Below are 13,935 nucleotides of genomic sequence, written 5' to 3'. Positions count from 1 at the left end.
CCTGGCTTGGGAGGGACCATATGGGACTCCAGGAGATCAAACCATGGTCTGTCCTAGGTCAGCCACATACAAGGCAAACACCCTACCACTTGTGCCACTGCTCCGACCCCTACAAATTTCTTTTTCAATCTTTGTTATTTCACATTGTGCATTTGGAGTTACTATATATATATATATATATATATATATATATATATATACATATAGCCAGATATATATGTATATTTGTGTAATATCCATATATATGTATATATATACACAGAACTTACATTTCTTTTTCAGATGCACATTTCCATGTGTTACCACATCTACATAGAATATTTTCTGTTCTAAAAGTATTCAGGATAACTATGCTTATTTATTTAGCCATGCTGCTAACATTAAACTTTTACATTTACATTTTTTTCATTGTAAATGGCATCATTAAGTGGCTTTCTTTACATTTTTATAAACTTTACTTATTGATTGATTGATTGTTTTTTGGGCCACACCCAACAGCTCTCAGGGGTTACTCCTGGCTCTGCACTCAGAAATTGCCCCTGGCAGGCTGGGAGACCATATGGGATGATGGGAATCAAACTGGGTCCCTCCCAGATCGGCCTCATGCAAGGCAAACATCCTACTGCTGTGCTATCATGTGATATGATACCAGAAATGGAGTTAATTGGGTAAACAGATGAGATGAATCTAAATATTGGTTTTATTTTCTTTTATTTATCTTGCGGGAGGCACAGGACTTCCATCTGGTTCTCGACTCTGGCAGAACTATGGTGGACCATATAAGGTGCCAAGGGTTTAATGTAGGTGGGCTGCATGCAAAACAAACTCCCTACCCTGTTCTAGCACTTTTGCCTCCTGTTTGTAATACCTTAAAATATGATTCTCGAGGCCAGAGCGGTGGCACAGCGGTAGTGCATTTGCCTTGCACGCGGCTGACCTAGGATGGACCACGACTTGATCTCCCAGCATCCCATATGGAAACACAAGCCAGGAGCGGTTTTTTTTTTTGTTTTTTGTTTTTTGTTTTTTGGTTTTTGGTTTTGGTTTTGGTTTTGGTTTTGGTTTTTGGGCCACACCCGGCGGTGCTCAGGGGTTACTCCTGACTGTCTGCTCAGAAATTGCTCCTGGCAGGCACGGGGGACCATATGGGACACCGGGATTCCAACCAACCACCTTTGGTCCTGGATCGGCTGCTTGCAAGGCAAACGCTGCTGTGCTATCTCTCCAGGCCCCAGGAGCGATTTCTGAGCGCATAGCCAGGAGTAACCCCTGAGCATCACTGGGTGTGGTCCAAAAACCAAAACAAACAAAAAAAGATTCTAAAATATTGATTTTGGGGGCCAGCACAATATTACAGTGTTTGTTTGCCTTACATGTGACTGACCCTAGTTTAGTCCCTGGCATTTCACATTGCCCCCCAAGACCGCCAGGAATTATTCCTAAGCACAGAATCAGGAATAGTCCTGAGCACTGCAGGGTGTGGTCCTCCCTCCCCCAACAAAACAAAAGAAAAGCCTAAAGTATTGATTTTTAAAAAATGTATTGAATCATTATGAGTTACAAGTGTTTCATGGGGCCAAAGAAATAGTGCTTGCCTTCCATAAAACTGATGCTGGCTCCATCCCCAGCATCTCATATAGTCTCTCAGAGCACTGTCAGGAGGAGTGAAACTGGATAGCAAAGCCATGAGATCCTGAGCATCACGGGGCATGATCAAACGCCAAAAACAAACAAATAAAAAGCAGTTATTCATGAGTGAGTTTCAGTAATAGAATGTTCGAGCACCAATCTTTCACCAGTGTCCTTTTCCTTCTAATAGTGTCTCCAGTATCCATCCAGCCCCGCTAGCCTGCCTCCATTGACTACTTCCCCCTACCATTGCTGTAGTGGTTCTTTCCTGTCCTTCCCCTCCCTCCTGTGGCAAGCTTCTTACCAAAAACTTCCTACAGTTTTTCTTGTCCTTCATTTTCATTGTCTTTGGGTAGTATTCTCCTGCAATGTTTCTTTACACAAATGAGTGGGATCATTCTATGTCTGTTCCTTTTCCTCAGGTTGATTTTACTCAGCATATTTTCCAGGTCCTTCCATGTGCCAGTAAATTTCATGACTTCATTTATGACTTCATTTTTCTTTTTTTTTTTTTTTTTTTTTTTGGTTTTTGGGCCACACCCGGTAACGCTCAGGGGTTACTCCTGACTATGTGCTCAGAAGTTGCTCCTGGCTTGGGGGACCATATGGGACACCGGGGGATCGAACCTCGGTCCGTCCAAGGCTAGCGCAGGCAAGGCAGGCACCTTACCTTTAGCGCCACCGCCGGCCCCATGACTTCATTTTTCTAAAGGCTGTATAGTACTTAATTGTGTCTATGATCCATAATTTCTTTTTTTTTTTTTTTTTTTTTTTTGGTTTTTGGGTCACACCCAGTGGTGCTCAGGGGTTCCTCCTGGCTGTCTGCTCAGAAATAGCTCCTGGCAGGCACGGGGGACCATATGGGACACCGGGATTCGAACCAACCACCTTTGGTCCTGGATCGGCTGCTTGCAAGGCAAACGCCGCTGTGCTATCTCTCCGGGCCCGATCCATAATTTCTTTATCCATTCATTTGTTCTCAGGCACTTGGATTGTTGCAATGAACACAAGAGTGCATATGTTTTCTCTGCATTGTGTTTTTAAGTCCTTAGGATATATTTCTAGGAATTGAATTGCTGGGTCATATAAAAGCTCAATTCTAATTTTTTGAGGAATGTCCATATTGTTGAATTGAAAAAAGGTTTGACCAGTCAACATTCCCATCAGTAGTGGGAAAAGTAAAAAGGGTCCCTTTTCGGGCCGGAGTGGTGCGCCAAGCAATTAGGTGTCTGCCTTTGATGTACAGAAGCTTCTCAGTTTAATATAGTCCCATTTGTTTATCTCTGCTTCCACCTGTTTGGAGAGTGGTATTTCCTCCTTGAAGATGTGTTTAGTCTCAGTGTCATGGATTGTTTTACCTACATGTTTTTCTATATACTTTATGGTCCTGGGTCTGATATCAAGGTCTTTAATTCATTTGGATTTAATCCATTTGGATTTGACCTTTGTGCATGGTGTTAGATGAAGTTCCAAGTTCACTTTTTTGCATGTGGCTGATCAGTTGTCCCAACACCACTTGTTGAAGAGGCTTTCCTTGCTCTATATTGTTTTTTTCCTTTGCCCCTTTATCAAAGATTATATGGTTGTATGTCTGGGGAACATTCTCTGAAGACTCGATCTGAGGGTCTGTCTTTAATCCAGTACCATGCTGATTTAATGACTATTGCTTTGTAATACAATTTAAAGTTGGGGAAAGTGATGCCTCCTGTGAATGATATATATATTTTTTGGGGGGGCCACACCGTTTGACGCTCAGGGGTTACTCCTGGCTATGCGCTCAGAAATCACCCCTGGCTTGGGGGGACCATATGGGACGCCGGGGGATCGAACCGTGGTCCGTCCTATGCTAGCGCTTGCAAGGCAGACACCTTACCTCTAGCACCACCTTCCCGGCCCCTGAATGATATTTTTTAATATCTCTCTCTTCTTTCATTATTTACATATAGGAAGTTTTACATTTTTAATCTTATTTTATTTATTTTGCTTTTTGGGGCACAGCCAGTGATGCTCTGGTGTTACTTCAGCTATGTTCTCAGAAATTGTTCCTAGCTTGGGGACTATCTGGGATGCTGGGAGACCCAACTGTGGTCTGTCCTAGGTTAGCATGTGAGGCAAACACCCTACGGCTTGCACCATTGCATTGGCTCCTTTATTTCTTTTTTATTTTTATTTATTTGTTTGTTTTTAGGCACTGGCTCCTTTATTTCTTTTTTATTTTTATTTATTTATTTATTTATTTGTTTTAGGTACACCTGGCAACACACAGGGGTTACTCCTGGCTCTGTGCTCAAAAATAGCTCCTGGCAGGCTTGGGTGACCATATGGGATGCCGAGATTCGAACCACCATCTGTCCTGTGTTGGCCACTTGCAAGGCAAATGCCCTACCTCTGTGCTATCTCTCTGGCCTCTATTTCTTTTTTATTTTATAGTCTGCCATTGATTTGTTTTAACAGCTTGCCAATTTTTTTTCTCCTGTGATCATTTTTTTGGGGGAGTGGGGAGGTCACACCCGGCGGCACTCAGGAGTTACTCTTGGCTCTGCACTCAGAAATCGCTCCTCGAAAGCACCCAACCTCTGTGCTATCTCTACAAACCACTCTCCTGTGATCTTTTGACCCACTTAATAAAATGTATCAATAGTCACCTTTGACTTGTCTTCTCCCTCACCTTCTACTTTTAATATAATTTTGTTCTGTTTTTGAATCACACCTAATGGTGCTCAGGGCTTGCTCTGACTCTATGCTCAGGGATCGCTCCTTACAGGGCTTGGACCATACACAGTGATGGGTATTCAACTAGGATTGGCAGCATGAAAGGCAAGTACCTTAATTCCTATACTGTCTCTTGTGCTCTCAATATAAATTTTTATTTATCTCCTCTTTTTCATTGTTGTTATAATAACTGGAGTTGTACACATGCTTTAATGTAGTCCTCAGACTTCTTTTTTTTGGTGGGGGTGGGTTCTTAAACACACCCAATTATGCTCAGGGTTTATTCTCTGATCTGTGCTCAGTAATCATTATGGGTGGTGTTCAAGGACTCCTATGGTGTCAAGAATCAAACCCACTTTTTCTGCAGTCAAAACTCAAGTTCACTGAGCTATTTCAGATTCGTGATTTCTTTAGTGAATATAAATTTATTTTGTTTTTTATGTTGGACTACAACTGGCAATGCTCAGGGGTTACTCCTGGTTTTTCTCAGAAGTCACTCCTGGTGGTCCTCAGGGGACTATATGAAAATGCTGGGGATCAAACTTGGGTTAACTGCGATCAAGGCAAGTGCCTTGACTTTACTGTGCTATTTCTCTGTCCCTAAATATTTATTTATTTATTTTTATTAATATATATATATATTTTTTTTTGGTTTTTGGGTCACACCCGGAAGTGCCTCAGGGATTACTCCTGGCTCTATACTTAGAAATTATCCCTGGCAGGCACAGGGGACCATATGGGATGCCGGGATTTGAACCACCATCCTTCAGCATGAAAGGCAAACACCTTACCTCTATGCTATCTCTCTGGCCCCAATATTTATTTATTTTATAAATAGAAATGGGATGGTATAGTTCATTAGCATATGATTTTGCTAATACTTTTTTTCTAGGGGATGCTCACACCTGGCTATGCTCAAGAAGCACTCCTGGCTGGCTCAGGAAATTATATTGGATGTTGGAATTGAACCTGAATTAGCTGAATTAAAGCAAATATCTTACCCACTAGGCTATTGCTCCAGCCCCACAATTCTTTTATTTATTTATTTATTTATTTATTTATTTATTTATTTATTTATTGGTTTTTGGCCCATACCCGGTGGTGCTCAGGGGTTACTCCTGGTTATCTGCTCAGAAATAGCTCCTGCCAGGCACGGGGGACCATATAGGACGCCGGGATTTGAACCAACCACCTTAGGTCCTGGATCGGCTGCTTTCAAGGCAAACACTGCTGTGCTATCTCTCCAGCCCCACCCACAATTCTTTTAATATGAATGTATCATAAGAATAATTTCTTTTCTTTATTTTTCTTTATTTTTTTTTTGAGGGGGGGATGGGTCACACCCTGCAGCACTCAGAGGCTACTCCTGTCTCTAAGCTCAGAAATCAACCCCTGGGCCCGGAGAGATAGCACAGTGGCGTTTGCCTTGCAAGCAGCAGATCCAGGACCAAAGGTGATTGGTTCGAATCCCGGTGTCCCATATGGTCCCCCGTGCCAAAAAAAAAAAGAAATCAACCCCCAAAGGCTCAGGGGACCATATGGGATGCCAGAATTCAAACCACTGGCCTCCTGCATGCAAGGCAAATGCCTTACTGCTGTGCTATCTCTTTAGCCCCCATAAGAACAATTTCTTTTTTTTTTTTGGTTTTTTTTTTTTTTTGGGCCACACCCGGTAACGCTCAGGGGTTACTCCTGGCTATGCGCTCAGAAGTTGCTCCTGGCTCGGGGGACCATATGGGACACCGGGGGATCGAACCGCGGTCCGTCCAAGGCTAGCGCAGACAAGGCAGGCACCTTACCTTTAGCGCCACCGCCCGGCCCCGAGAACAATTTCTATAAACTATTTTTATCCTTTTTTTTTCTGTTCTTATAGAATGCAAATATCACACCTATAAAAGTTCCAGTCATACATCAACAAGAAGTGAAGATTTATTTTCCCATCAAGCTTACACCAAAATTTCTGGCATTTCCTCATCATCCTTTGGGAGTGTTATATAGTTATAACATACAGGTATTTTGTTCTATTACATGAGACTTCACAAAAAGACCATTTCCCCCAGTCATTTTTTTGGGGGGCCACACCCGGTGATGCTCCTGGCTATGAGCTCAGAAATTGCTCCTGGTTTGGGGACCATATGGGACACCAGGGATCGAACCTAGGTCCATTTTGGGTCAGCCACATGCAAGGCAAACACCCTTCCGTTGTGCTATCACTCCATGCCCCCAGTAATTTTTTTTTTTTTTTGGTTTTTGGGTCACACCAGGCAGTGCTCAGGGGTTATTCCTGGCTCCAGGCTCAGAAATTGCTCCTGGCAGGCACGGGGGACCATATGGGACGCCGGGATTCGAACCGATGACCTCATGAAAGGCAAACGCTTTACCTCCATGCTATCTCTCCGGCCCCCCCAGTAATTTTTTGAAAAAAAAAATTTTTTTTTTGAGGGGGCACACTCAGAGATGCTGAGGTTTTTCTCCTAGCACTTTGCTTAGGAATTACTACTAACAAGAATTGGGGACTATATGGGATGTTGGTGATTGAACTCAGGTGGACTGGGGGGCCAGAGCAGTCACACAGTAGGTAAAGTGTTTGCCTTGCACGTGGTCGACCCGGGTTTGATCCCTGGCATTCTAGATGGTCTTCCAAGCCTGCCAGGAGTGATTTCTGAGCTAGGGGTAAACCCTGAGTACCACTAGGTGTGACCCAAAACAAAACAAAACAAAACAAAAGAACAATGAACTCGGTCGACTGCAAGGAAAGCAAACGCTATTCCTCTGGCCTAAAATTTATTCATTTGGAGTTGATTAATGCTAAATTTTATTTCCTCCTAATCCTAATAGATTAATTTGCTTTTTAAAAGGGGGATTAAGTCATGTTAAAACTATCATCTCCTCAGTAACAAAATTTGATGTGCTGTTTCTTTCACCTACATCCTTCCCTTGTGACTTTTGTGTTGTTTTTGTTTTGACACACCCCTGGAGATGCTCAGGGGTCACTCTGGGAACCATCCAGTGTTGTTTATTAAACTAGGCGTTCTGCATGTAAAGTGTGTCCTCAGATTATAACACCATCTCTGTAGTTCATCCTTGTGATTTTGTTTTTGGGTTACACCCATAATGCTCAGGATTGGAATTGGGGTTGGGTTGATGTAAGGCAAGGAAACACATTTACCCTGTGTTCTTTGTCTCTGGAACCTAGCATCCACATCCAAATGTGTCCAAATATAGTATTTTTAAAAAAACTTTATTGATTGATTGATTGGTTTTTGGGCCACACCCAGCGGTGCTTAGAGGTTACTCCTGGCTCTGCACTCAAAAATTGTCCCTGTCAGATTCCCTACCAGGAATCGAACTGGGTCCCTCCTGGGTTGGCCGCATGCAAGGCAAATGCCTTACTGCTGTGCTATCTCTCCGGCCCACAGAAGTCGTTTTTTAAATTGGCATTATTTCCTAACCTATCATAGTTAAATATTAACATTTTCAGTTAAAAATCTATTTTTCAGGGGCTGAAATGATAGCACAGTGGCAGAGTATTTCCCTGCATGCTACCAACCTGTGACAGATCCGGGATCAATCCCTGGCATCCCATATAGTCCCCCGAGCCTGCCAGGAACGATTTCTGAGCACAGAGCCAGGAATAATCATTGAGTGCAATCAGATATGGCCCCAAACCCAAATATATATATATATATCTTTTTTCCTCCTTGAATAATTAAACCTGAGGTTATATTTTTTTTATAGGTGGAAGGTGGCAGTGGCAACTTCTCCTGGACCTCTTCTAATGAAACAGTTGCTTTGGTAACCACTAAAGGAGTGGTGACAGCTGGTCATTTCAGGGGAAACAGCAGTGTTTTGGCTCGAGATGTACAAAATCCCTTTCGTTATGGAGAAATTAAGGTAAATTACTTCCAAAGAACCTTCAGTTCACCCTTGAGATACTACTATCTGAATTTATGTACAGTAACATATTTTTAATATTTTTGTACAAATTGGAAATTTAAAATTGGTGTTCCAAGGGTCAGAGTAATAGCTCAGCAGGTAGGATGTTTGCTTGCCTTGCACAGAAATATTTCACATGATCTGGAACAACAGTGAGTCCAAAATTAAAGTAGATTTAGTGTCTGGTGAGGCAAGCTTCTTGGTACCTAGAATCCTGTTTTTTTTTGCTAAAACCTCACATGGTAGAAGGTACCAGGGAACAATTTGGAGTCTCTTCATAAGTATACAAATGCTGTAAGGGCTCTGCTTTCAGGACCTATTTACAACCTTTTTTTTTTTTCAGGCCACATCCGTTTGATGCTCAGGGGTTACTCCTGGCTAAGCGCTCAGAAATTGCCCCTGGCTTGGGGGGACCATATGGGACACCAGGGGATCGAACCTCGGTCCTTCCTTGGCTAGCGCTTGCAAGGCAGACACCTTACCTCTAGCGCCACCTCGACGGCCCCTATTTACATCCTTTTTAGGAATATCTCACTTCCTTTTTAGGTCATCATGGGATGAGTCAACATATTAATTGGAGAATGTGGTGGGAACAGAAACAAACATTAAATCTATAAAAAATACAAAATAGAAATTATAGTTGGGGGGGGCAGAGTGATAGCACAGCAGGTAAGGTGTTTGCCTTGCTAACTAGCTGACCCAGATTTGATCTCCAGCATCCCATATGGACCCTAGAGCTTGCCAGGAGTAACTTCTGAGCACAGATTCAGGAGTAACCCCTAAGTGCAGTAGGGTGTGTCCACAAAGTTTGTTTTCTTTGAGGGGCCACACCTAGCAGTACTAAGGAGTTACTCCTGGCTCTGCACTCAGAAATTATTCCTCGTGGACTTGGGGAACCATATGAGATGCTGAGATTGAACCCAGGTTGGCCATGTGCAAGGCAAACAGCTATGTGATTGCTCTATCCCTAAAACAAAATAATATGTTCAGAGGAAAAGATCACTTGCAATAAATGTTAAAAACTTATAAATCAGAGATGTCATTTTTATTTAGAAGAAATTTTGGTGCACTGTCACCAAAACTTACACATACATACTAAAATGTTTATAATTATCAGACAAAATAAATCCACCAATATGCAAAGGAAAAGTGTTTATTAAAATTGTTGCTATTTTTAAAATCCTAATAATATTTAGATAGCTGTTAGATTAGAAGCTTGCAGCCACTAATTGATTCTCTTCTCAAACAAGTACAAAAGCCACAGGAAAAATATAGCAAAGAGATTCATCGAAGTACTATCTTAAATATACATATGTATTTAGACACATACATTTTGGGAGAGAGTTTGCTTTATTTGGGGGCCACACCTGCCTGTTCACAAGGCTTACTTCTGGCTCTGCACTCAGGAATCACTCCTTGCAGGCTCAGGAAACCATATTGGATGCTGGGGATCTAATCCAGGTTGACTGTGTGCAAAGCAAGTGTCCTGCCCGTTGTACTGACTCTCTGGCCCCTGGAGTGAATTGTTTTGTTCTAACAGATGAAAAAGAAAACCTGGGTAGTCGGAAAGATTTGTGCCACACCAACTGTGCTCAGAGCTTGCTCTGGCTTTGTGGGCATGCTCAGTTCTAACAATGCTCAGGGAACAGAGAGGTCTTCAGAATCAAACCTGGGTTGGCCATATGCAAAAGAGCTATGCTGGCTATACTATATCTCTGGCCTCTGAAAGATGAAACATTTGAGGGGATGGCAGCCAGTGATGCTCAAGATTACTTCTGGCTCCGTCCTCAGGAATTACTCCTGGTGCTGCTCCAGAGGCCATATGAGATGCCTGGAATCGAATCCACATCAGTCACATACACGGCAAGCACCCTACCCGCTGTATTATCTCTCCAGTTCAATGAAAGACGAATTTTTCTCTCTAGATATACGTCCTGAAACCGAATAAAATAGAACTATTCCCGTTTCATGCTGATGTGGAGATTGGCAAAATCATAGAAATTCCCATTTCAATGTATTACATAAATAAGGAAACCAAAGAGGTTATCTCATTCACAGACTGCTCTCATTTATCTTTGGATCTGGACATGGATAAGCAAGGAGTCTTCACTGCTGTTAAGGGAGGTAAGTGTAGACTTTTCATTTTCTTCTTTCTTGTGTTCCTGAATTAAAGAATCAATCATGATTTTACAAACAACGAATTGTAGGCTAAATTCACATAATTACCTCTCTTCTATTAAGATATCTTAAAGTATGTTGTTTCAGGTTAACAATACAATGTTAGACATTAGTTCTTTGTTCTTTTTCATTTGTTTGTTTGTTTTTGGGCCACACCTGGTGATGGTCGGGGGTTATTCCTGGCTATGTGCTCAGAAATTGCTCCTGGCTCGGGGACCATATGGGATGCCGGGGGATCGAACCGTGGTCTATCCTAGGCTAGTGTGAGCAAGGCAGACACCTTACACCTTGCGTCATCACACCGGCTCCTCTTTTCTTTTTTTCTTTTTTTTATTGTGACCAATGTGAATTACAAGTCTTTCACAGTTATATTTAAGATACAAAGTGACAGTGAATCAGGGCCATTCTCACAACCAGTGTTGTCTTCCCTCCAGTGCTGTTTCCAGCATGCATTCCATACCTCCCCCCTTTGCACCCTGGACTGCTAGTGTAGCTGGTCCCTGGCTGTAGTTTATATTGAATAATAATTACTATACGGGCCCGGAGAGATAGCACAGCAGTATTTGCCTTGCAAGCAGCCGATCCAGGACCAAAGGTGGTTGGTTCAAATCCCGGTGTCCCATATGGTCCCCCGTGCCTGCCAGGAGCTATTTCTGAGCAGACAGCCAGGAGTCACCCCTGAGCACCGCTGGGTGTGGCCCAAAAACCAAAAACCAAAAAAAAAAAAAAAATTACTATACACATTTTTTTTCATTACATTTCTATATTTCACCAACTGAAATGTTGTAGGTCATATAAAAAAAAATACACACTGGGGCCCAAGCGATAGCACAGTGGTAGGGCATTTGCGTTGCACGTGGCCGACCTGGGATGGACCGGAGTTTGATTCCCAGCATCCCATATGATCCCCCCGAGCCTGCCAGGAGCAATTTCTGAGCACAGAGCCAGGAGTAATCTCTGAGCGCCACTGGCTGTGGCCCAAGCCCCTCCCAAACACAAAAACAACAAATGCACAGAAATTAAAAATATGGTTTATTGTGACCAGACAATATCTGTTTTAAGATGTCTTCTTCTTTTTTTTTTTTTTTTTATTTGGCTTTTGGGCCACACCCAATGGTACTCAGGGGTTGCTCCTGGCTATGTGCTCAGAAATTGCTCCTGGCTTAGGGGACTATATGGGACGCTGGGGGATTGAACCTTGGTCTGTCCCAAGTTAGCACGTGCAAGGCAAATGCCATACCACTTACGCCATTGCTCTGGCCACGAGATGTCTTTCATTTTTATCCACACTCAGGACAGACTCAGGGATTACTCCTGCTCTATGTTCAGTGATCACTCCTGGTGGACTTAGGGACTACACGGTTTTCTGGCTATTGGATCTGGGTCTGCAAAAGCAAATGTCCTCCCCATTTATTAGCTCTGAACCTCAGTTTTGAGGTTTCAGTTCATAATAAGGTCTTCTGTTTGTAATTTCAAATCTTTCTCCATCTTTTGCTGTCTGTATATACACATATATAATACATATTTAGGTTTTAGTTTGTTTGTTTTTTGGTGGTGTTGTTGTTGGTTTTTTTTTTTTTTGTTTTTTTTTTTTGGTTTTTGGGTCACACCGGGCAGTGCTCCTGGCAGGCTCGGGGGACCATATGGGATGCTGAGATTTGAACCACTGTCCTTATGCATGCAAGGCAAATGCCCTACTTCCATGTTATCTCTCTGGCCCCCGTATTTAGGTTTTTTTTGTTTGTTTTTTTGGGCCACACCCATTTGATGCTCAGGGATTACTCCTGGCTAAGCACTCAGAAATCGCCCCTGGCTTGGGGGGACCATATGGGATGCCGGGGGATCGAACCACAGTCCTTCCTTGGCTAGCGCTTGCAAGGCAGACACCTTACCTCTAGCACCACCTCTCCGGCCCCAACCATATTTAGTTTTAAATGTAGTTTTCTAAGGAACTGGAATGTGGGGAGGACATAGTTGGTGATGGGTATTCCCCTGACTCAATGTTAATATGTACCTAAAATACTACTGTGAAAGATATGTAAACCATTATGGAAAAAATATGTTTTTAATCAGAAACTTTCTTTGACTTACATGTATTATTATTATATCAATTATATTATATGTTATGTCACTATATTATGTTATGTTAGTTTACCTCATTATGTTAATCAATTTTGTCTCTTGAATAAATTCTTACAATAAAAAAAAAGAAAAAAAATTAGTTTTCTGTTGTTGTTTTGGGGTCACATCTGCTTGCTTCTAGCTCTGCACTCATGGATCACTCCTTGTGGGCTCAGGAGGGCCATATGGATATTGGGATTTGAACCTGGGTTAGCCACATGCAAGGAAAATGCATTATCTGCTGTACTGTCACTTTGAATAAAAGTGAAAGAATAAGATTGTATATGAAGCTGATAAACAAAATTGAGATCTAATAGTGTGTGACATGAGAATTTTTGTCAAATGTATCAATATCTTTATATTTTCATAGATTTCCTTGAGCTCTAACTGCTTATTGATCTTTTGAAATTATGCTTTATGACTTATAGGTATACAAAGACCTGGACCAATACACTGTTCTAGTACACAGATAGTAGCCATATCTTTGGGCCACACTCTGGTAACAGTGAGTGTGGCTGAATATGAAGAGTACTTGGAGAGCAGTGCTACCTTTGCTGCTTATGAACCCCTAAAGGTGAGATCATTTCTTTTTGTTTGTTTTTGTTTTTGGGTCACACCCGGCAGCGTTCAGGGGTTACTCCTGGCTCTACGCTCAGAAATTGCTCTTGGCAGGCTCGGGGGACCAGATGGGATGCCGGGATTTAGACCACCGTCCTTCTGCACGCAAAGCAAATGCCTTACCTCCATGCTATCTCTCTGGCCCCAAGAGGTCATTTCATGATAATGCATTGATGTATCTTCTCATGAATTCCTCAGTATCACTTAGGGGTTTCTAAAAATCCTTTTTCAAAGTTAAGTGACATTTATGTTCTTTGAAAGAATACTTTCAGGGCCCAGAGAGATAGCACAGTGGTGTTTGCCTTGCAAGCAGCCAATCCAGGACCAAAGGTGGTTGGTTTGAATCCCAGTGTCCCATATGGTCCCCCCGTGCCTGCCAGGAGCTATTTCTGAGCAGACAGCCAGGAGTAACCCCTGAGCAAGGCCAGGTGTGGCCCAAAAACCAAAAAAAAAAAAAAAAAAAAGAAAAGAAAAAGAAAAGAAAGAATACTTTCAATCTCATTTTCTCTATTTCATGAAACCTGATTATCATGGAATTTACTCCAAATTTCTGCCTCAGAAATATCTAAATTTTATCAGCAAACTTCAGGTGTTACCTTTTTTTATTTTTTATGTAAGTATAAAATAGATGTAGTAGAAACACACAAATTACATTAATCTTAGGGCGCTGTTTGAATTTATATATATGCACAGATCTCTGTAAATGCCACCTTGAGAAAGAGACTGTCACTAGACTCTGTG

The 13,935-nt window shown here is 42.1% G+C and overlaps 1 protein-coding gene across 1 annotated transcript in view; it reads left to right on the top strand.

Annotated features, from left to right (window-relative positions):
- NUP210L (nucleoporin 210 like) overlaps positions 1 to 13,935 on the top strand; it is a 124,672-nt gene that overhangs the window by 30,190 nt on the left and 80,547 nt on the right. Inside the window, exons 11-14 of the mRNA XM_049781600.1 lie at positions 6,215 to 6,352; positions 8,080 to 8,235; positions 10,203 to 10,401; positions 13,005 to 13,150. Of these exons, the coding sequence (XP_049637557.1) occupies positions 6,215 to 6,352; positions 8,080 to 8,235; positions 10,203 to 10,401; positions 13,005 to 13,150 (639 nt within the window). The remainder of the gene's footprint in view (positions 1 to 6,214; positions 6,353 to 8,079; positions 8,236 to 10,202; positions 10,402 to 13,004; positions 13,151 to 13,935) is intronic.

This window comes from Suncus etruscus, chromosome 10, assembly GCF_024139225.1.
Source record: "Suncus etruscus isolate mSunEtr1 chromosome 10, mSunEtr1.pri.cur, whole genome shotgun sequence".
NCBI lineage: Eukaryota > Metazoa > Chordata > Mammalia > Eulipotyphla > Soricidae > Suncus > Suncus etruscus.
Note: the sequence above shows the minus strand (reverse complement) of the source record. Positions and strands in the feature narration are given on the sequence as shown.